The sequence below is a fragment of the Diceros bicornis genome, chromosome 19 (assembly GCF_020826845.1).
Source record: "Diceros bicornis minor isolate mBicDic1 chromosome 19, mDicBic1.mat.cur, whole genome shotgun sequence".
Taxonomy (NCBI): domain Eukaryota; kingdom Metazoa; phylum Chordata; class Mammalia; order Perissodactyla; family Rhinocerotidae; genus Diceros; species Diceros bicornis.
The window spans coordinates 15,937,805-15,959,332 of NC_080758.1; the positions used below are offsets into that span (position 1 = coordinate 15,937,805).

The following is a 21,528-nucleotide window of genomic DNA, read 5'->3' on the forward strand; positions in this document are numbered from 1 at the left end:
GGGTTATTACTCAGTTGATCCCAGGAGTTCTGCCTGGAGTTGTCCTGGGAAAGTTCTGTTCTGTATTCTGTGTTTGCCTCTGGGCCTGGGGTGCATCTTTGCTAGGAGTGGGGGGTAGCTAGTAGAGTAACTCATCTCCAGAGCTAACAGGTGGTCCCCTGTCAGGGACAGGGGCTCAGGGATGCTAGCTCCTTCTGAACCCCATTCCTTCTCCAGAAAGGATCAAAAAGTTAGGCTATCTGTTCCATCAGACTTGTGGTCCCTTCCTCTGTGGGTGTATGAGGGTGGGGGAATTACACTGGGTACCTCCCTCCTTGGGCAGGTGAATCATACAGACCAGACTCTGCCTTGGATAGGGATTGATGCTGGCACAGCAGAGGACTCCCCAACCCTCCAGACTGTATCCTACCAGGCCTGCAAGAGAAGTGCCTGAGTGGACAGTTAAGATGGCAAGACCTGACCACTGTCCCAGGCACCTGCCCCAGCTGCCAAAGTTATGGGCTAGAGAGCAAACACAGGAGGGGTACCGTGCCTGGCTCCGGCCAGAGGAAGTCCAAGGAGGCGCAGGTCTTAGTATCCCAGGGTGGAACCCAGTACCCCAGGGCAGGACTCCCAGGAGGGGCTCAGTGCTCCAAGTGGAACCCAGTGCTCCGGGCAGTAGCAGGGCTCCACTGGGATGTGGTGCTCCAGGTCAGATCTAGCATTGCAGGCAAGACCTGGTGCTTCAGGGCACACGGGCCACGCCTCTTAAGCCTGTGCCCCAGGCCCCGGCATGTGAAACTATGTGTTTTCTCTTCAAGAAGAGACACAGCTGCCTGGAGGGTAAAATGCCCTAGGCTTGGCTTCTCAGAGTGTGTGAAACTGTGTGTGAGACACAGGGAAAGGAGAAAGACAAAGACAAAGGGATAGGGACACACAAACACTACCCCCTCTACACAGCCCCCGAGGGACAGAAAGAGACGGAACGCCTGGTTTAGAGTGAAGCAGAGACAAAGACAGGAGGAGCCACACTCGTGACTGGACACGGAGAGCATCTCTCGGGTCGTGTCTTCCTGGATGTAGAAGGACAAGGGAGTGACCCGTGTAAACCCGCGGGGCCGCGTTTCGGGTTTTGATGGCGAGAGCCTTCTGCTGCCGGGGCTGTGGGCTTCACCCCCGCAGCAAAGGGGCAGAGAGCAAAGACCCAGAAGATGGGCCCGGGGCCAGGCCACGGGAGACCTCAGCCGCAGCGCCCAGGCCGCGCCTACGTCTGGATGAAGAGGTGGAAGTTGGCGCGCGTGAACTCGTGGTGGATGCTCTCGAGGAGCGCGTCGGCGTCGGCGTCGGCGGCGGGCTCGGGGGCGCCCGGGGGCCCGGGCCGCGCGCTGTACTCGGGGGTGTAGGTGAAGGAGAAGGCGCTGGGGTAGAAGAGGCCGTCGGCGCGCACGAGGCTCACGGGCACTGTGACGGGTGTGCGCAGCCAGCGCCAGTCGCTGCCGAAGGTGGCTACGTCCGGCACCACGCACACCAGGGACCGCGGGCTCCTGGCGGTGGGGCGCCGAGGTTAGGGCTGCAGTGACGCTGACGCCATGCACCCCCCCACTCCGTTCCCTGGGGCCCAAGGGAGGCCCTCCCCCACCCCCATCCCCATACCTGTACATGGTTTCGGCCTCCACGTTCCCGAACCACACCTTGAGCCCCGCGTGGAAGTTCTCACCGTGGAGCTCCAGCGTGGCCACGTCGCCCCCGCCACTCAGCTGGGGGAAGGTAGGACCAGGTGGTGTGGGGGAAGGGGTGGCCGAGAGCCTGCTACCCTCTCTCACCAGCACCGCCCCTCCGCAGCGCAGTCAGGATCCACGCCCGCCAGCCCCCCCCCCCCCACGCCCGGATTCACCTCGAGGGTGCTGATGAGGGGTACCGGAGTGACCGGCTCCCGGGTACACGCCAGGCTGGTGCTGAAGGAGAATTCCACCGACTCGGTGCCGATGATGGTCCAGCAAGAGCTGTCGTTGAGCAGCGCCCTGTTCGCCTCCTTGGGGCAGGGGGAGGCCTGGGAGGAGCCCCGAGGGGAAGGGCAGAAGCTTCGGATGGTGGCCACCAGCGTGGGAGCCAGCAGAGTGCCTGAGCTTCCAAACATTCCGGGTTGCAGGCTGGGCTCTGCGGTTTACCTGCCCTGTGAGCTTGGACAAGCCCCTTAAGTTCTCTCGGGGTTAGATAAGCTCGCTGGACTAGCTGATTTCTAAAGGTCTATTTTCTTAGGATTCTAGAATTCTGTTTTTTAACATTGTGCAATTTTGTGCCCTAACATTCTACCGTTTTAAAATTCTTTGGGAGGGAATATTGCTCAATAATGTTATTTCTACATATTATGATTTTATCTCTTAACAGTCTATGATAATATTCTTTGGGGAGTAGTATTGCTTAATAAGAATAATAATTTTCCACATTCTATAATTCTGTCCTAACACTCTGATTCTAATAGTCTTTGCTCAATAATACTCTATACTATTATTATTTACGTCCTACAATTTTATATCCCAACATTTTATGATGCTAATGTTCTTGGGAAGGAATTTTGCTCAATAATATTATTACTATCTTGTTCTACATTCTCTGACTCTGTCCCGATATGACAGTCGATGATTCTAACATTCCAAGGGAGGCAGTATTTCTCAGTAAGTAGCAGCCGTTATGATGACGATGACCTTACATTCTATGGGTCTCTGCGTTCTGACTTTCTAGGATGCTTGGTGCTGACATTCTCTGCTTCTCACCTGGAATTGCACCACCTTCTCTGTGGCGAGACATAAGTAGGTGCCACCCCCTCCCGGAGGACCACCCGGAAACTGGAAGGCACACTTGTGCAGTTGAGAGATGGGCTCGTCCACATCGAGGAGCGCGCACTGTTTGGCTACTTTGCGGATGATCTACAACAGAACGGTGGTAAGAAGCATGGCGGCAAGGTGCCTGGGTGCCCAGAGGCGGCCCTCTCAGCCAGCTTGCTGCTACTCCAATAGCCAGGTAGACACTGGCAGATTCCCCCCGCCCGGGCCCTTTACCTCCCTTCAGCCCCACAAAGCAGTGAGTATCCAGATTGAGAACGGTCTTCATGCCTTGGGCCCTCACCCTCCAGCCCTGTCCATGTGGGTCATACCTTCTGCATGGATCTGGGGGGACCCCTCCAGGTATGCCCTCCCTTCCCATACCATTGGAGGTAGTGTGATGCCCGTGACAGTGCAGACGAGCTGCACCAGGGAGCCATAGCGGACGTAGCCCTCTCGAGGTGGGAAGTCCCCTTGGGAACAGTGTTCATCAGCTAGGGGTGAAAGGAAGGAAGGAAGGAGGGTTTCAGGGGCCCCAAACTTCTACTTCAAGCCTTGCCCTTCCTCCCTCTGGCTCCACCTCACATCACACATGGGTCTTGTGGGTAAGGTTGGCATGCAGGGAGGCAGCGAAGGCTGAAGGTTCTCATTCTGGAGGGGTCATGTGTGGCCATCCTCACAAATGTCTGCCCCCTGGGGGCCTGAGATAACGGGAAAGGGCTGGATATTGGAGTTAGAATAGCTTGGATCAGAAACAGACTCACTGGGACTTGGGCAAGTCTTCTTGTGTTGCTGAGCCTCAGTTCCACTGGGCAAAGTTTACCATCCTTGAGGAGTTGTGGTGACGATTACATAAGCTAATGCATGTGAAGTGCCCAGCCCTGGGCCTGCTGATGTGTTTACCGAGGTGGAGCGTGAAGGCAGCCCACTGGCGTGCGCTGGCCACGAAGGCCCCATCCTCCACAGAGAGGTATCGTGTGGACACCGTCTGGGAGCGCAGGCGGTTGAAGAGGGAGACCTTCGAGCCCGAGGATATGCATACTGTAAGGGGAGGTGGAATCAGCGCCCTGGCCTGGCTTGGTCCCTTGGACTTGCCAGACAATTTCTGATCCTCTGTCCCCTGTGCCAGTCTGACTGATATGCCCACTGGCCTGAACGCACTGAGCATTCATATTTCACAGCTATTTATCTAATAACTGCTATAGTCCTGCTTCTGTACTTTTGCCTGTTCCTTTTTGCTGCCTGGGCATCCTTCAATTCAAGAAACAGAATTTTATCAAGTATTCACTAAGTGCCTACTTTGTGGCAGGCACTGTGCTGGGTACTGAGCACCAAAGGGTGAATTAGACCCAGTTTTGCTCTGGAGGAGTCACGGTCCTGGAGAGGAGACAGGGACATAGATATAAAATTTCAATATGATGTGGTAAGGGCTGGGTTAAGGAGGGCTTCCTGGAGGAGGTTATGCTCTCAGCTGGGGAGCATGAAGCAGGTAGGAGTTGCTCAGAGAGCTGCCTAAGCAGAGGCCATGTGGTGTGAGACAGCAGTACCATATTTCTAGGGCTTGACAATGATCTCTTCCAGCCTATCACACATACTCACACTCATACTCACACTCAGAGTCACAGTTTTGTTTTCTGATTGAACTCTGACCCCCTGGGGAGAAAGCACTGGGTCATCTCCCTGTCTCTCCTCACGGTGCCAGCCATTCTGTAGGTGCTCAATTTATACTTAGCCAGGTATACAGCAGGCACTGAATAAATATTTTTAAGTCAATTTCCTCTACCCTTTTATTGTCACTTTTTTGGTGTGTGTGTGAGGAAGATCAGCCCTGAGCTAACATCCATGCTAATCCTCCTCTTTTTCCTCCTCTTTTTGCTGAGGAAGACCAGCTCTGAGCTAAAATCTATTGCCAATCCTCCTCCTTTTTTTCCCCCTCAAAGCCCCAGTAGATACTTGTATGTCATCATTGCACATCCTTCTAGTTGCTGTATGTGGGACATGGCCTCAGCATGGCGGGAGAAGCGGTGCCTCTGTGCGCGCAGGGGATCCGAACTCGGACCACCAGTAGCCGAGCGCGCGCCCGCTTAACCGCTAAGCCATGGGGCTGGCCCTTATTGTCACTTTTTATCTGTCTTTAGTTCAGCACCTGCCGGCGTTTGGTGGGCCGCCAACTCCCCCCACCCAAATCTGGTATCTGTCCCCTTTCCTTTCTGCTCTTGCTTCTCAAACTCTTCTCATTCCCAGACCAAAGCCGCACCCCCTCACCCACACCCCGCCCCTCTCTCGGCTCAGACCCCGCCTCCCCCACTCTGACCCCACCCCCACAACCCAGGCCTCTCCGGCCCCCAAATACAGGAGCTCCAGGCTTGTGGGCCCCGCCCCGCTCACGGTCGGTGTTTTTCAGCGACTGCTTCTTCTGCGAGGGCTTCGAGATGACCTTGATGAGGCGGCTGTGGAAGGTGCCCAGCTCCCGGCCCCCTCGGAGCACTAGCCGCAGCACCAGCCGGAAGTGCTTCCTCTTGTCTGCGTCCGAGATGTACAGGGTCTTGGCACAACCGAATTCCTACGGGGTTCGCGGGGATGGGGCCGTCTCATCCCAGCCCTGCGCCGCCGGATGAACCCTACTACCCTAGTTATCTGACGTCCGCCCCGTCGGACGTGGCGTGAAGCAGCACAATCCAAGCTCTGGGGCTCACCCTCCAGGCTGAACCCCACTCTCGCGGCTTCCCTACCTATCTCTTGGCTTCTGCAGGGGAGTAAATGAGTCCAAGGATGGGAGCAGGAATCGGACCCCGTCCCATGCGCTCTCACCCTGGAGTCTGGCTGCTCCTCGAAATTCAACTTCTGCGTCTCAGCGGCACTGCCGGACGCGCCGTCCAGTCCCATGTAACCGCAGACCGTGGGTCCCGTCTCCCCTGCCTGGTGGACTGGAAAGGGACGCAAGCGGGGTCTGGAAGGACTCGGGTGCCAGGCAGGACACGTTCTCGCCGCCAGATGGCGCGGCGAAACTGCGCCTGTGAACCGCCCAGCTCCCAGGCCCTGCTGCTGTGGTCCTCCTACAGAGGGAGGTCACGGCAGCCTTAGATACTGCCCTCACCTTGGCCCTGCACTGGCTTCACCCTCCAGCCGGGACCTGCGAGGTAGACACAGGGCGGAGGGCAGAAGAACCTGCGGAGACATGTAAGCGCAGGACTCGTATATCATCTCCACTTGACTGTCTTGTAGCCATCTCAAAAGTAGCATAAACCCACAGAATCCTTGATTCTCCCTCCACCTTTCCCACCGCCCTCCCCAGGCTTTTCCATGACCGTGAACCCCATTAACATCGGAACCTTCTTTGACACTCCTCTTATTCAACATATCAGCAAATCCTGTCCACTCCACTCTCAGAACATATCCAGAATCCATCCGCTTCTTGCCACCTCCACCTTAGTCTCAACTGCCATCACTTTTTGCCTGGACCACTGCATCAGCCTTCCAACCTTCTCTTCTCCTACTCCTCCCCTCTTCAACCTGTTTTTCACACAGCAGCCAGATTGCTTTTTTTTTTTTTTAAGTACAGTCAATCATGTTGCCTTGACTTCTTAAAATCCTCCAATGGTTTAAATAAGTCCTCACATGATCTGGCCCCTGCTTACCTCTCTAACTTTATTTCCTACAACTTCCCCTCTCCTCTAATTCCAGCCACTCTGACTTCTTTTGTGCCTGGAATCAAGCCAGGTTGGTACAGCTTCAAGGTCTGTGCATTTTCTTTTCCTTCTAATTGGAACACACTTCCCCCAGATTTTCTCATGTCTGGCACCATTTTCATATTCAAGTCTTGGTTCAGATGTCAACTACTTAAAAGGCCTTTGTATACCTTGACCTTTCTAGCTTAAGTACCCCTGCTCCAGTTTCTATCACATTACCCTGTTTCCCTTCTAGCTCTCATCACAATCTGGAAGTATCTTGTTCACTGATTTGTGGGGACTTTATTGTCTGTCTCTTCCACACTAGAGTGAAGATGCCACGAGAGAAGGGACTGTATCTGTCTTGTTCTGCTGTATGCCCAGTGCCCAGCAGTGCCTAGAGAGCCTGGCCCATCATAAGCACTCAATAAGTAGATGTTGAATGAACGAATGAATGAATGGGTGAATGAGTGAATGAATGGAGACTGTAGATGTACAGGGAGGTTTTGCTATAGACCCAAGTGGGAGCTAGTAGTGGCTAAAGGAAAAGGCCCCTGATTGGCCAATAGCTGAGCCCTGAGTCCTCCCCAGGCTCTAAAAGACACTTAACGGGGGGAGGGGCCGATGGGGCACCTACCGCTTCTCATTTCCATAGGATTTCTGGGCCACCTTGGCATGCAGGATCCGCACAGTCTGCTCGCCTGGTTGCTGCAGGCACGGGCGCATGCCTTCCCTCAGGACCGTGGCATGCTCTGGGGATGACCTGGGAGTGGGGGCAGGCCGGCCAGGCCGCAGCATGGAGCGTCAAGGAGCGAGGTGGCATGGAGCCCAAAGCACCCAGGTTGAATGAAATGAATGGGAGGAAGGGGCTGCTCCAGTTTGCCCCACCCAGGGCCAGGGAGAGGAAGTGTTAGGCAAGGGAGGGGACTTGCGTGCAAGGCATGGGCTAAATATTTGTGCTGTGAGGTGCTCAATGAGGCTTGCACGGAGCCCACCAGGACCACCCAGGTGCACTCCTCCAGTCTGGCTCCACGCCCATTGCAGCCTGCAGCATTGGGGAGAGGCCCCAGCCGCACAAAGGCCGCACTTATGCTGGCCTTGGGATGGAGACAGGGTATATGAGGGCACATGGCTTCCCTGCACCCTGAGGGGACCCACCCCAGCTAAGTCGATGCCAGGGGGGACCTCCAGACCAGGTGCTCTCTTGCCTGCCAACATTTGCCTGGAAACATGGAAGGGCCCCAAAACCGTGTCCCCAGGATCCTGGGGAACATTTGAATCCTTCTGGGGGGGTCAAAGCAACACTCCCTCCCTCCTTTCTCCTGGGAGAAGGGGCCTGTTGCTGTCTCAGCTGTCCTCTCCTTGATCATAGGGCCTCCATCAGCGCTGCGGAGTGGGCCAGTCGGAGCCTAGGGGTCTGGCGGCTCCTTGGCCTGGGAGTTTTGACGGGTGAGGGTGGTGGGTTTAAGCCATTGCAGAGAGCAGGTAAAGGAGTCCGTGATGGCAGAGATTTAAGGGACCACCAGGTGGGACCCAGGGAGAACCATGAGCCCTGAAGCTGCCCTTCTGAACCCCTTAAGCTCTTCTCAGGACCGGAGTCCCGGGCCTCTCCTCGCTCCTGGAGGGGGCAGAGGAGGGCAAGAGCCGGGCCGCGCCCTCGGAAGAAGCGGGGCCAGGCTGCCGGCGGCCAGAGCCAGGCCCTGCTCCGCCCCTTGGGGCTCTCCTCAGGGAAGCGCCTCGGAGGCTTCCAACGCATTCCGGCTGCGGACAGCGGGGCCGCCCAGCCTCCCGCTGTAGCCCAATTCCGGCCCCGCAGCTCGCGTCTGCGGCTCCAAGGGCGCAGGAGCCGGGGGCGCCGCGCTTGCCCCGCCCCAGCGTTCAGACGACCGGGGATCGCTCCGTGCTAGGGGGAGGGGTCGCAGCCCGCTCCCCTCCCCACCCGCCAGCCCCGGGTTAAATGCGGCCGCCGCCTCCGCTCGCTCCAGCCGCCTGGCAGTCCCCAGCTCGGGCACGCAGCCCGCGCCGTTACCTGGTCCAACTGCCCGGGAGGCTCCGCCCGTCGGCTCCGCTCTGCGGCCGCGCCTCCGAGTCGTCCGGCAGGTTCAGGTGAGTCAAAGGGCCTGGGGGCGCCGAGGGGTCTGCGGGCGAGCAGGCGTTAAGCCAGACCAGGCGACCGTATTTAACCGCGGCTGCACCACCTACGGTGCCCCCATCTGACCCGCCGTGCCCTTCCCCACTTCTGTGGGGTCCTATCCAAGTTGAGCCTCCACGAGCAAGGCCGCCCAAATGGGGAAGAGGTACTTTTTCCCTAATCTCCTCCCTCCAGAAACCCCCAAGAACGGCCTCAAGGTGTTCATTCTTCAGCTAACTCTTGAAGAATTGTTCACAGACCTCTCCTCCCTTGAGAACCCACTTCCCCCACCCTAAGGGCATTTCTGAATCTCTTTTCAATGCAAGGATTTACCCCTCAGAGGAGCTCCCGGTTTGAGTGTCAGCCCTGTCACCACGTTGCTGTGTGACTTGGGGGAGACATTGCCCTCTCTGGACCTAGTTCTTTCCTCTGTAGAAGGAGGGGTTGGAAAGGAGATGAATTTTGAGGCAGTCGTTATTTTGATTTTCTAGGATTACTGGGGTGCCAGGCCAGATGTTGGCTCAGGCCAACAGCAGGATAAAGGTGACCTTACTCAAAATTTGGGGGTCCAGAGGCTTCTGCAGGTAGGAAGGGATGGGAGGTGGCAAAGGTCCCTTGTGCCTTTACCCCCATGTTCCCCAGGGGTGCTCGCCACGGCTGTGGCCCAAGCTGGAGCACACCTTCCCACCTCCAGCTGTGGCTGGCACATCTGGCTTAGTCACCCTCCCACGCTGGGCCTGCCAGAGGGATTTTTGTTCCTCTACCAGGCGTGAAAGGCGAAGGCAGAGAGGATCCAGGACGGGAAGGCCTCCTGGAGTGAGCGGCAGGCACTCGACCTTGCTCAGAATAGGCCCATTCACGGAATTGGGGGAGGGGACCGGGCTGCGGTTGGGTTAGGGGCGGCTGGCCCCCTCTGCCAAGAAACAGCAACAGAGAAATGGCTACCGCAGCTTCAGCTTGGGGCGCGGGGGGTGGGGTAGAGAGCGAATGGAAGGAAAAGAGGTGACGCCTAGGCGCCAGGTTGCCAGGCAGCTCAGGAGGGAGAGGGGAGCCAGGAGCGCCAGGTTCCTTTGCAGCTCGGCGGGCCGCCTTCTTGGGCCTCACTTTTCCCATCTGTACGATGGGATCCTTCGTGATTCTCAAGGGGCGTCGCCAAGGGCCGTGGGAGGGTGAGCGCTCACCTGTGGCCCGCATAGGGTCCATGGCCGCACTCCGAGGCCGCGGCCGCTCACTCACCGCCTGCGGGATCGCCCAGTGCTGCTGTCCCCGGAACCCTGCGCACTAGGGTCCTTGGCCCTCGCGCTGGATATATCCTGCCCGGGCCTTATCTCCAAAGCCCCGGGGCTCCCGGTCCCCTGTTTGCTCTGGGCAGGGGCACCTGCTTGGCAGATGTGGGCTTCCCACGGCCGCCTAGCCAACGCAGCCAGACCCGGGAAGACGCCCCCTGGCGGCCTCTCCTGAGAGCAGGCGGGAAGTGGAGGCGCCAAGCCGGGAGTTCATCTGCGTGGTGGGTTTTGGCCAATGCAGTGCCCGCCTGCGGTGGGGCGGTGCACGTCTGAGTGTGTGTGTGAGCGTGTGTGTGTATGTTGGGGGGGGCGGTGCTGGGAGGACAGCCACACAGAGGTGGCTTGTGTGCGGAGGGGAGGGGGCCGAGGTGGGAATGGCTTCCGTTTGTAAAGGTTCTCCTCCCCCGGGAAGAGTGCGCGGAACACGCCGGCTGCTTCTTGAAACTCCATCGGCGCTGGACTGTATCCTGGTGCAGCCACTTTCTTGCTGCGCGATTTGGGGTGCCAGCGCTTAACTTTTCTGAGCCGGTTTCTCATCTGTATAATGGGAACAGTAACAGCCTTAAACTCATAGAATTGTCGAGAGAATTAAATGCCACAATGCACGAAAAGCCTTTAGCATCGGGCCTGACATTTAGGAAAGGCTTTTTTCTTTTTACATTTTGTATATTTTTATCTACTTACTATTTATTTAGGGTTCTGCAGTTCCACAAAGCGGAATTCCTTGCTTTTCCCAGCAATCTCGCTGTAGTGAATTTTTTTAAATTATGAGAAGTTTCAAACCACAAAAGTAGAGAGATTAGTAAAATAAGCCCATGACCCTCCTCTCCTTCCAAGTGCTCCACCCAGATTAAGAGCTCTGTAAATACTATGGCTCTTTTCCTTCCTCCCTCCAGGCTCTGACACTGCGTTCCCTGTTCCCCAAGAGCCATGAGGGGCCTTCTATGTTCGCCACTGCCCATGGTGCTGCTCCTTCTCCGGCCGTGGGAAACCCGGCTCCAGTTCGCAGGTGAGCCGGGCCCAGCCCGCACCAGCACAGGGAGGGGAGCAAAAGCAGGTTCTCCGTCTGCAGCCAGCTAGGCCTGCTGGGGAGACAAAAGAGGAGCTGGGTGCGAGTTCACCGCTTCTCCTCTCTGCGCCTCAGTTTCCTCATCTGTAGGATGTGGCTTAGAGGTAACAAAGTCGGGCTCATGCAAAACTGCCTATTCAGTATTTAATTTTTTTAAAGTTAATTGGAAAGCCAGGAGATTTCACATAAAAATCCTGACTTGGGACTTCTCTCGAACAATCCAAGGATCTGCTAACATGGGGTCCGCATGGCAACATTTGGCTGGAGTTGCCCATTTGAGGAGGGATATGGGCTCTCTGGGTGTCCACCGTCCCAACCCAACCAGTGCACTTATTTATGTTGCCTGCCTGGCCCTATAGGCATTTGAGTTTACGACATCCCCTCGTCCCCTCCCGACTGGATAATACCTCCTCAGAGTAGCCTTCAGAGCTATTAGCCCAGGCCCTCGGCAAATGCTGGATGAGTGAATGTATCTAACATGCATTTGCTGGGTTAATTCTGTGCTGCGCGCAGTTATGCCGGGAGACCACCACTCCGCCCTGGGTTTCCTTGGGGTCTCCCGGAGGTGAGGCTTTGCTGGCCTAGGAAAGTCCTCCTTGATCTCCTCGCAGGTCCCAGGTGCAGTACTGGGCCCCTGGATTTGGTGTTCGTGATTGACAGCTCGCGCAGCGTGCGCCCCTTTGAGTTCGAGACGATGCGGCAGTTCCTGGTAGGCCTCCTCCGCGGCCTGGACGTGGGGCCCAACGCCACGCGCGTCGGCGTGATCCAGTACTCGAGTCAAGTGCAGAGCGTCTTCCCGCTTGGCGCCTTCTCGCGCCGCGAGGACATGGAGAGTGCCATCCGCGCTCTGGTGCCGCTGGCGCAGGGCACCATGACCGGGCTGGCAATCCAGTACGCCATGAACGTGGCCTTCAGCGTGGCCGAGGGCGCTCGCCCGCCCGAGGAGCGCGTACCGCGCGTGGCTGTCATCGTGACCGACGGGCGGCCCCAGGACCGCGTGGCCGAGGTGGCGGCGCAGGCGCGCGCCCGCGGCATCGAGATCTACGCTGTGGGGGTGCAGCGCGCCGACGTGGGCTCCCTGCGCGCCATGGCGTCACCTCCGCTGGACGAGCACGTCTTCCTCGTTGAGTCCTTCGACCTCATCCAGGAGTTTGGCCGGCAGTTACAGGGCCAGCTGTGTGGTGAGTTAGGGGAGCGCTGGAGAGAGGCTTGAACTCTCCAACCTCTTAGATTCCCGCTCCCACCTCAGTAAATCCCATCCCATCCCATCCAGGTGGCCCGGCCCACTCCAGCTTTAGGCCCGCCCACCAGGTAGAGTTGAGTTGCGCCGGTTTACCGCAGGCTGTCATAGGCCAGCTCTGCCCACTTATGCTTAGGCTTCGCCCGCAGGAGCAACATTTAGCGTGCCCCGCCCACCAGGGTGAGCTGTTGTGGTTTACCACAGGCTTAATGTTCAATTCCAATGCCTCCCTCAAAGCTGAGAGCAATACCCACTCCGAAGAGTTGTGTCCCGCCCACAGGGGCATGGCCACGCCCACCCTCATTTTAGCCCCTCCACAATGTGCAAGATCTGTTAGTCACACCTTGAGTTACTCCGCCCACTTTGATTTAGCACCTTTCCACCTCCTCTGCCTTACCCCATGTAGTCCTGTCCTGTCCACTGACACATCTAGCCCCGTGCTGCCCTCTTCTGAGCCTGTTCACAGGGGCTACTCAGGCCCTATTCTTTCCCTAAGCTGTCGGACCTGGATTGGCCCCTCTCAAATGAGTCATAGACCATTTAAGGCCATACTTGATCGTGGTGCCTACCTACGACCCCATCCAGCTCCTTCTTGTTGGAGGATTCTGTCCATCCGTCCCCTTCTGATTCTAGTCTCATGTGTCCTCAGGAAGGGACCTGTGTGCTGAGGGGGGACACGGCTGCCAGCACCAATGCATCAGCACCCGGAGCACGTTCCACTGCGCCTGCAACCCTGGCTACCAGCTAGCAGCAGATAACAAGAGCTGTTTAGGTGAGAGCTACCCCTGCCCTGCAATCCCACTGCTCCTGAGCCTTCTGTAGCTCCCCATTGTCCCAGCACCAGCCCAATGAGTCCGGAAGGGCCTTTGGAAGTAAAAGTCCAGCTCCTTCACTTTACAGGTTTAAGAAAGGGAAGGTATTGCCTGGGGTCACACAAGTAGGACCAGGGCTAGATATCTTGAACCAACAGTTAAGTGTGCTCTCTACATCCCTCTCCCCCTTCTTTCAGGCTTGTCTCTTACCTGGCTCCAACACACCTCCCAAACTTGTCTGTGTCGTGTCACAGGCACGTCTTTACCCTTTCTGTTATTTAGACACTGTTGGGTCTTCAGTTAGGGTCTCCATACCCGCCCTCCCTTCCCCCTACACATATGCTACTCATTCCTGCTTCTGCATCTCAGCTCTTTCTGGGCTGCTCACTGGACTGCCCTTGCCGCTCTTCTCTGCACCTGCAAATCTTTCGAGGCCTGGTTCTTCATCTTTGCCTTCTGAAAAGCTATGGCACACAATGCCTTGCTTACACAATTGAGATTTTCCCTTTCGTGTGTATGTGTGTCCACTCTTGTGATCCTAACGGCAGCTGCCAGTTACTGGTGCCAGGTTAGTGTCAGACAATGTGCTAGGAGAGTTACACACATCATCTCAACCTCACAACAACCCGGAAAAAGAGGTCTTGTGTTCCCAATAACCCAGATGTGAGCTGGGGTCCTCCTGTTTCTGGAAACTTAGAAAAGCCTGGCTTGAAACCCCATTTGATGACCCGTGAACATTCAGATCCCTCCCTAAGATGTCTGGGAATTCCTCACATACTTACATTCCGTGGTCATCTCTTGCTCTGAGCTTCTGCTGAATTCATTCAATTTTATGGGCCCTCTCTCAATTTCTCAACCCCACACATGCTGTTCTTGTTGCATGCATGTAAATTAGCCTCTTCCTTCATTTATACACATGTACACACAAGAGCATGTGCATGCATATGTCTATTTTACTAAAGATGGGGGAGGACAGACGTGTGAATTACATCTAAGTAAAGTCAAACATACTTGAAAAAGATACACCCATGATTTATAATTAAATAGTAGACACCCTTGTTCCTGAAAAGTCCTCAGTCACCCCACTACAAGGGATTTTTCACTGGCAACCTCAAACCACACAGTTACTCATCTGCACACCATCTCTCTTGTTCTTTTTTTCCTCTCTCTACTCCCGTCTCTTTTCTAGGAACCTCAAATTCTCACTTTTTTATGCAGGCCAATTCACCACTCTCCAGTCCCTATGCCCAGCTCAGCTCTAGGCCACCTTTGTACATCCAAACCGTCAAGATACTCAATAGGGCAATAGTCCACCCTCCTCAGAAGGAAGTTGTAAATAGCAACTGCTCTCTTCCATTATTGGAGGCTCAGACAAGTAAAGTGGCAGAGCCTGGTCCTCCCCTGTAAGTCAGGGAGCATCTTGAGGGCAGGGGCCGTGTCTTCTACAACTGTGGATTCTTGTTCTTATGCCTGACTTAGGAATGGGCATGCTGGGATGCATCTAGGGCTTGAGTTGAGAGGGTCACCCCGCCCAGTAGGAAGGAGGCCTATGCTTATAGAAATCACAGATGCCTGGGTACCACCCCAGACTAATTAAGTCAGGCTCTTTGGGGTTGAGGCCCAGGCATAGGTATTTTTAAAAAGCTCCTGAGGTGGTTGAGCTGTCAGGGCTGAGAAGTGCAGCCCCAGGCACACTGATCTCACCTCTTCCCAGCCATTGACCTGTGTACCAAAGGGACCCATGGCTGTGAGCACCCCTGTGTCAGCTCCCCGGGATCTGATTTCTGTTGCTGCTGTGCTGGCTTTGTACTCCAGCAGGACCAGAGGAGCTGCAGGGGTGAGCGAGCCCCCCACTAGCGCCCCGGACTGAGCGAGCCCCCCCACTAGCACCCTCTGATGGCTCCAATCAGAAGTGATATCTTGCTGTCTCTTCCTTCCCACCAGCAATTGACCACTGCAGCTTTGGGAACCACAGCTGCCAGCATGAGTGTGTGAGCACCTTTGGTGGGCCACGGTGCCGCTGCAGAGAGGGCCACAACTTGCTGCCCGATGGGAGGAGCTGTCAGGGTGAGAAGGGGTCTCCTGCATTTGTGCAGAGGGGCAAGGATCTTAGCTGGTGGAGTCTACTCTGACTCATCCTGACCTGTCTCTCCTTTAAGCCCGGGACCTTTGCAATGGTGTAGACCATGGATGCGAGTACCAGTGTGTGAGTGAGGGCCTCTCCTACCACTGCCTGTGCCCTGAGGGACGGCAACTCCTGGCAGATGGCAAGAGCTGCGACCGTGAGTGATGGGTGGGAGGGTGTTCTATTTGCCCCTGCCCCACTGCCCTTGCTGTGGCCCAAGGGTGTGGTATGAATGTGTGTGTGTTGATGATGTGGGGTTGGAGGGTGTGCCATGCCATGACTCCATCTCTTTCCCATGAATCCTCTACCGTGCTGCCAAGGTTAATTTCAAAAATACATATTTGATCACATTCCTCCATTGCTCAAAAGTCTTCTGTGGCTCACCAGTGCCTACAGAATAAAGATCAAATGCCTTACCCCTGAGTTTTTTGAATCGTGGGTGCAACCACATTAGTGGATAATGAAACCAAATTAGTGGGTTACAACCAGCATTAAAAAAAAAGAGAGAGAGAAAATAGTGTTTACTGCATACAGAAAGAGTAAGTATTTTATGAAACTTGTTTTTGTTATATGTGAGCATATGAAGTGTATCATGATGTATTGTTATTATTTTTACTGTGGGTTGTGGTCAAAATTTTGAAACCATTGCCTTAGCTCATCACAATCTAGCTTCAGCCAACCCCATCAGCCTGTCTCCTCCTGTTGAACTTTGAACATTTTAGCCATAGTGGCCTGACTAATCCTGAATGTGTCCAGAGCTTCCAGCTTCCATGTGTCTGCACAGGCTGCTCCCACTGCCTAGAATGTTCCTTCCTGCCTTGGAGAACTCCTGCTCATCTTTGAAGACCAAATCAAATGTCACTGCCTCCATTCAGTCTTCCTAAACAACTCCAGGAAGAATGAGTTATGCCTACCTTGGGCTCTGCATGCCCCTCTATTCTAGCACTTTCCTTGACTGTAGTATGTGGCACGTCTGACTGCTCTGCTCTCTCCTGATTTCCTTATGGATAAGTTTCATTTATTGTTGAACCTCCTTCAGGGCTGAGCAAAGTCCCTGACTCAGAATAGGGGAGGCAACATTGTAGAGTGACTGGGAGCATGGGTTTTGGGGTCAGATAGACCTGGCTTCAAATCCTGGCTCAGCCACTACTAGCTATGGAATTCAGGGCAAATCACATTATCCTTCAGAACCTCAGATTATAGAAAGTGGGGATAATATCCAAGATTATTGGGAGGATTGAGAAAAAATATATAAAGCACCTAGCCTAGTGCCTGGCACATGGTAAGCTGTCAAACAATAATGTTTTTGCTTTTACCTATTTATTTATTAATACTGGTAAAGTGTTTAGAATTGTCTGATGCATAGTAGATAATCAATAAATGGTAGCTATTGTGGTTGTTATTATTATATTATTAAAAAGATGTGTTTTAGCAGATTGCCTGCCTTGTGCTAAGCACTCAAACGGCAAAAGTTATAATGATGATCTTGATGATGATAATAATAATAATAATTATTATTATTATTTAGCATAGTACCTGGCATAGAAAGGACTTAACAAATGGTACCTGTTATATAATAAATATTTGCGAATGAATGACCAGATGGGTAGATGGCTGCTGCCAGCCAAGGTTCTGGTCCCTCCATCCAAGCCCGTCTCCTGTGTAGGGTGCCGGGAAGGCCACGTGGACCTGGTTCTGCTCATCGATGGCTCCAAGAGCGTGCGCCCACAGAACTTCGAGTTGGTGAAGCGCTTTGTGAACCAGATCGTGGACTTCCTGGACGTGTCCCCGGAGGGCACGCGCGTGGGGCTGGTGCAGTTCTCGAGCCGCGTGCGCACCGAGTTCCCGCTGGGCCGCTATGGCACCGCGGCCGAGGTCAAGCAGGCAGTCATGGCGGTGGAATACATGGAGCGCGGTACCATGACCGGGCTGGCGCTGCGCCACATGGTGGAGCATAGCTTCTCCGAGGCGCAGGGCGCACGGCCCCGCGCCCTCAATGTGCCCCGCGTGGGCCTGGTCTTCACCGACGGCCGCTCCCAGGATGACATTTCAGTGTGGGCAGCGCGCGCCAAGGAGGAAGGTGAGCTTGGCGTGGGGCGCGCTGGCCTGGGGTTCTGTTGGACGTGGGGAGGTGGCTTTCCTGAGGTCTAGGGCACCTCCTGGGCCTCCCCGCCCTATAGGCATCGTCATGTACGCTGTGGGCGTGGGAAAGGCGGTGGAGGAGGAGCTGCGCCAGATTGCCTCGGAGCCAGCGGAGCTGCACGTGTCCTACTCCCCTCACTTCAGCACCATGACGCACCTGCTGGAGAACCTCAAAGGCAGCATCTGCCCGGGTGAGCACGTCTGTCTCAGGACCCCTCCACTTCTCTCCCTGCCCAACCTCTGATGTCTCCCCTTCCTATTCACCCCTCATCCCTTTGAAGAGTCATATCCAAGGGATGGACTCCCTAGACAAGAACCTTCTTCCTCAAAGTGTGGTCACTGAACCAGCGGCAGGGCTGTTGCCTGGTAGCTTGTGAGCACTGCAGCATTTCCAGCCTTCTCCAGACTGAATGAACCAGATTTTTCACTTTAACAAGACCCTCAGGTGATTCATATGTGTGTTAAAGTTTAAGAAGCATAGACTAAGCTACCTGTGGCCCAAATTAGTGGGTGTTCAGAATAATTTGGGAAACTTTTTCAAAAGAATGCCAAACTCAGCATTTGTAAGTGGAGTCACACCATATATTCCTTTAACTTGTTGGAATTCACCTTTAGACACAGATATGTACACACTATACATACGTATAGGTGTGTATGTATATGCATATACATATACACAAATATACACATACACACCTCTCTCTCTGCCTTCCCCTCTAATTCTAATAATTAGCCAGAGGATTGTGGTGGCACTGGGTTCGCTGCTCTTTTAGGGCCCTTCCTGTCCTGACTCTTATGTCTCCAGCCGTGTGACTTTGGACAAGTCACTTAACCTCTATCCCTCCCTGAACTTTCCTCTTCTGTAACAGGGGAGTGTGCTGGCTGCCCAAGGTTGCCTCCAGCTCTAGAAATGTAAGAGGAATCTGGGCTCTGTGCTTGAGGCTCTCCACCAATTGGCTGTATGACCTTGGGCAGATCCTTCCCCCTCTTCTGGCCCTTGGTTTCCTGATCTGTAAAGTTAGGAGTCTTTGCGGTACTGTTATCAATACCTTTGATGACACGACAGCCAGCAGTTTGCCAAGGGTACATATGAGACTAAGAAATAACTTTTATTTTTATTTATTTATTTATTTTTTTGTGTGTGAGGAGGATCAGCCCTGAGCTAACATCCAATGCCAATCCTCCTCTTTTTTGCTGAGGAAGACTGGCCCTGGGCTAACATCCGTGCCCACCTTCCTCCACTTTATATGGGACGCCGCCACAGCATGGCCTAACAAGCAGTACATCGGTGCGCGCCCGGGATCCCAACCAGCAAACCCTGGGCCACCGCAGCAGAGCGCGCACACCTAACCACTTGCGCCACCAGGCCAGCCTCAGAAACAACTTTTAAATCATAACAGCAATTCTTTATTGAAGGCCAAGTGCCAGGCATTGTAATATTAATGCTGTAATATTAAAAGTGGCACATGTTTACAGAATTTCAGTGAACCTAAGATACCATCCATTGTAAGATTCACCATTATTTTATATACTGTTAAGTAAAATCGGGTGCCAAATTTAATTGTGTGGCACTAATTTTGATTTCATAGATGTTGAAATGGGTGGTGGGATAGACTAGGATGAGTGGTTCTTAGACATTAGTGTATATCAGACGCACCTGGAGGGTTTGTTAAAACAAATTGCTGGGCTCCAACCCCAGAGTTTCTGATTCAGTAGGTCTGGGGTAGAGTCTGATAATTTGAATTTTTTTTTTTTAGGAAGATTGGCCCTGCACTAATAATCTGTTGCCCATCTTCCTCTCTTTTCTTTTTCTCCCCAAAGCCCCAGTACATAGTTGTGTATCATAGTTGTAGAGTTGTAGCCCTTTATGTGGGACACTGCCTCAGCATGGCCTGATGAGTGGTGAGTAGGTCCGCGCCGGGGATCTGAACCCGGGAACTCCAGGCTGCTGAAGCGGAGCACGAAAACTTAGCCACTACACCACCAGGCTGGCCCCTAATAATTTGTATTTTTAATAACTTCCCAGGTGATGCTGATGCTTCGGGTCCAGGGACCACACTTTGAGAACTACTGGTCTAGTGGAAATACACGATAGAGTGTTTACGTGTGCCGGGCAGTGCTCTAGATCTGCACTCTCCAATAAGGTAGCCACTAGCTACATGTGCCCATTTAATTTAAATTAATTAAAACTAAACAAAATTAAAAATTTTAGTTCTTCAGTCGCACTAGCCACATTTCAAGTGTTAAATAGCCGCATGTTGCTTGTGACTACCGTACTGGACAGGGCAGAAACAGAACATTTCCGTCACTGCATAAGGTTTCATTTGGAGGATGCAGCTATGAACTCTTGCTGCTCAAAGTGTGGTCCACAGACAAGCAGCATCAGCAGCACTTGGTAGCTTATTAGAAATGTGCGTCTCAGCTCCTTCCCCATTCTGAATAAGAATATATTTTAATAAAATCTCGTGGTGATTCCAATGAGCATCAAGGTTTGAGAAACACTCTCCTAAGATGTGTACACACACACACGCACACAGATCATAGACTCTTCAGCACCACCCAATGAATAGGTTTTCTCACTGTATCCATTTTTACAGATGAGGAAACTGAGGCTTAGAAAAGTTGAGTGAGTTTTCCAATATCTCACAGCTCTGTAGCTGGGACTCATCCCAGGTCTGTTTGAATCCAAAGCCCATACATTCAACCACAGGCCGGGTGGAGGTATATCAGAGGGCCTCTGCCAGGGCCAGCTCACCCTCGTGCAGGTTCTCTCTCCCCTGATTCCCTATGCCCCTGACTCTGTGCTGGCAGAGGAGGGCATCAGCGCAGGGACAGAGCTTCGCAGCCCCTGTGAATGCGAAAGCCTGGTGGAGTTCCAGGGCCGCACGCTGGGTACGCTCGAGAGTCTGACGCAGAAGCATATCCTTTGGGGCTGGGGGTTCGGGCTGGAGGGAAGATGAGGGGACCCCCCCCCCGGAGCCCCAATGGCTTCCTTAACAGCTCACTGGTCCAGCTGACGGCGCGCCTGGAGGATCTGGAGAACCTGCTGGCCACCCAGAAGTGAGGGCCGCCGGTGGCCCGGACCCGGGCAGGGGCGCGGCCTCGCGGACCGTGCCCCCTCGTGCGCCATCGGGGCGCCGGGGCCGGCAGCACCTGGGCCTCCGGGCTCGGGCTGCCGGGGAGGAGGCGCTGGCGGGCTCCCAGCGCTGCGCTCGAGCTGGCCTCGCCTGGACCAGAAGCCGGACTGCGGGGGACAGGGGGCGCCTGCTAGGTCCGCACGCCCTCGCCGCGTGCTGCGCTCAGTTCTCTGTTGGATTTCTTTCTTGTTTTCTTTTTCTTATTAAAAAAAAAAAATCTGGTTTCCACGGCTTCGGTTTGTGGGTCTTGCTGCGCCGTCAGGGGGAGGGGAGGCCAGACGAAGCGCGCTCCGGCGGCGCCCAGGCGGCGTCTCCTGGAGAAAGGCGCATTGTGCGGGGGTCGGGCCGGGGGCTGGGGACCGGGCGCTGCTTCCCCCTCCTTGTTTATGCAGCCGAGAACAGATGGCTCCTTATGCACGCTGTGGGAAGGGAGGGGGCTCAGCGGGAACCCTTGGGGTCTGAGCAGATCTGCTCCCCTCCATCCCCCACCTATCTCACTGTGCCCCCTAACCTGGCTGAAAAGCTGCTAGAACTGGGCGGGGGAGTTGGTGAGGAAGCAGGAGGCAGTACCTGAACCCCTAAACAGACGGAGTGGGGTGGATAGGTGAGTTACGCCTGGATTTTATCTCCCTCCTGCAGTAGGTAGGAAGAAGAGGAGGTATCAGCCAGGGCTTCTGTCCCCGAGCAGGCCTCTGCCTGCCCAGCCCGTGCCTCACCCTCTGGCCCCCTCCAAAAAACAAAAACGAAAACCAGCCTTCTATCGGTGAAGAGCACAAACCGGTACCATTTCCCAAGTGCATGTAAGAAACCGCAAAGATCGAAATGCTTTCAGTCCTAGGGTGATTGTGATTGCCTAGAGGCAAATTGCTCTGGGTTTATTTCCTTATCTGTAAAATGGGGATTGAAATTGTTAACCCCAAGGGTGATGGTGAGAATCAAGGAGATTATTCTAAGGCATCTGACATTGTGCCTGGGATATATTAGGCACTCAATTAATGGTAGCTGTTAATTATTCTTATAATAATAGCTAACATATTTAGTCTTGGGCATTATTCTAAGTGATTTGCAGGTATTTTCATTTTATCCTCACAACACCCTTGTGAGGTAGGAATTATTG

The 21,528-nt window shown here is 54.3% G+C and overlaps 2 protein-coding genes across 4 annotated transcripts; one reads left to right on the forward strand and one right to left on the reverse strand.

Moving 5' to 3' along the window:
* Positions 1–1,237: 1,237 nt before the first annotated feature.
* On the reverse strand, positions 1,238–9,849 carry RBPJL (recombination signal binding protein for immunoglobulin kappa J region like). The gene is made up of 12 exons (XM_058562624.1): positions 9,782–9,849; positions 8,499–8,607; positions 7,107–7,232; positions 5,899–5,969; positions 5,613–5,728; positions 5,190–5,364; positions 3,705–3,842; positions 3,186–3,295; positions 2,754–2,906; positions 1,874–2,029; positions 1,633–1,736; positions 1,238–1,523 (listed from the first exon to the last, which is right to left on the reverse strand). Exons 1-12 carry the CDS (start codon positions 9,801–9,803, stop codon positions 1,244–1,246), a joined length of 1,560 nt encoding a protein of 519 aa, XP_058418607.1. The 5' UTR covers positions 9,804–9,849; the 3' UTR covers positions 1,238–1,243.
* On the forward strand, positions 8,277–20,642 carry MATN4 (matrilin 4). 3 transcript variants are annotated; one of them, XM_058562623.1, is made up of 11 exons: positions 8,277–8,575; positions 10,783–10,895; positions 11,567–12,136; positions 12,845–12,967; positions 14,722–14,844; positions 14,952–15,074; positions 15,167–15,289; positions 16,799–17,212; positions 17,313–17,465; positions 20,086–20,191; positions 20,275–20,642. In XM_058562623.1, exons 2-11 carry the CDS (start codon positions 10,817–10,819, stop codon positions 20,336–20,338), a joined length of 1,878 nt encoding a protein of 625 aa, XP_058418606.1. In that variant the 5' UTR covers positions 8,277–8,575; positions 10,783–10,816; the 3' UTR covers positions 20,339–20,642. The 3 variants fall into 3 exon arrangements, with proteins under 3 accessions (XP_058418606.1, XP_058418605.1, XP_058418604.1); XM_058562622.1 differs by lacking the exons at positions 14,722–14,844; positions 20,275–20,642 and adding an exon at positions 9,092–9,184 and having other exon boundaries at positions 8,280–8,575; positions 20,086–20,234; XM_058562621.1 differs by lacking the exons at positions 14,722–14,844; positions 20,275–20,642 and having other exon boundaries at positions 8,281–8,575; positions 20,086–20,234.
* The last annotated feature ends 886 nt before the right edge of the window (positions 20,643–21,528 follow it).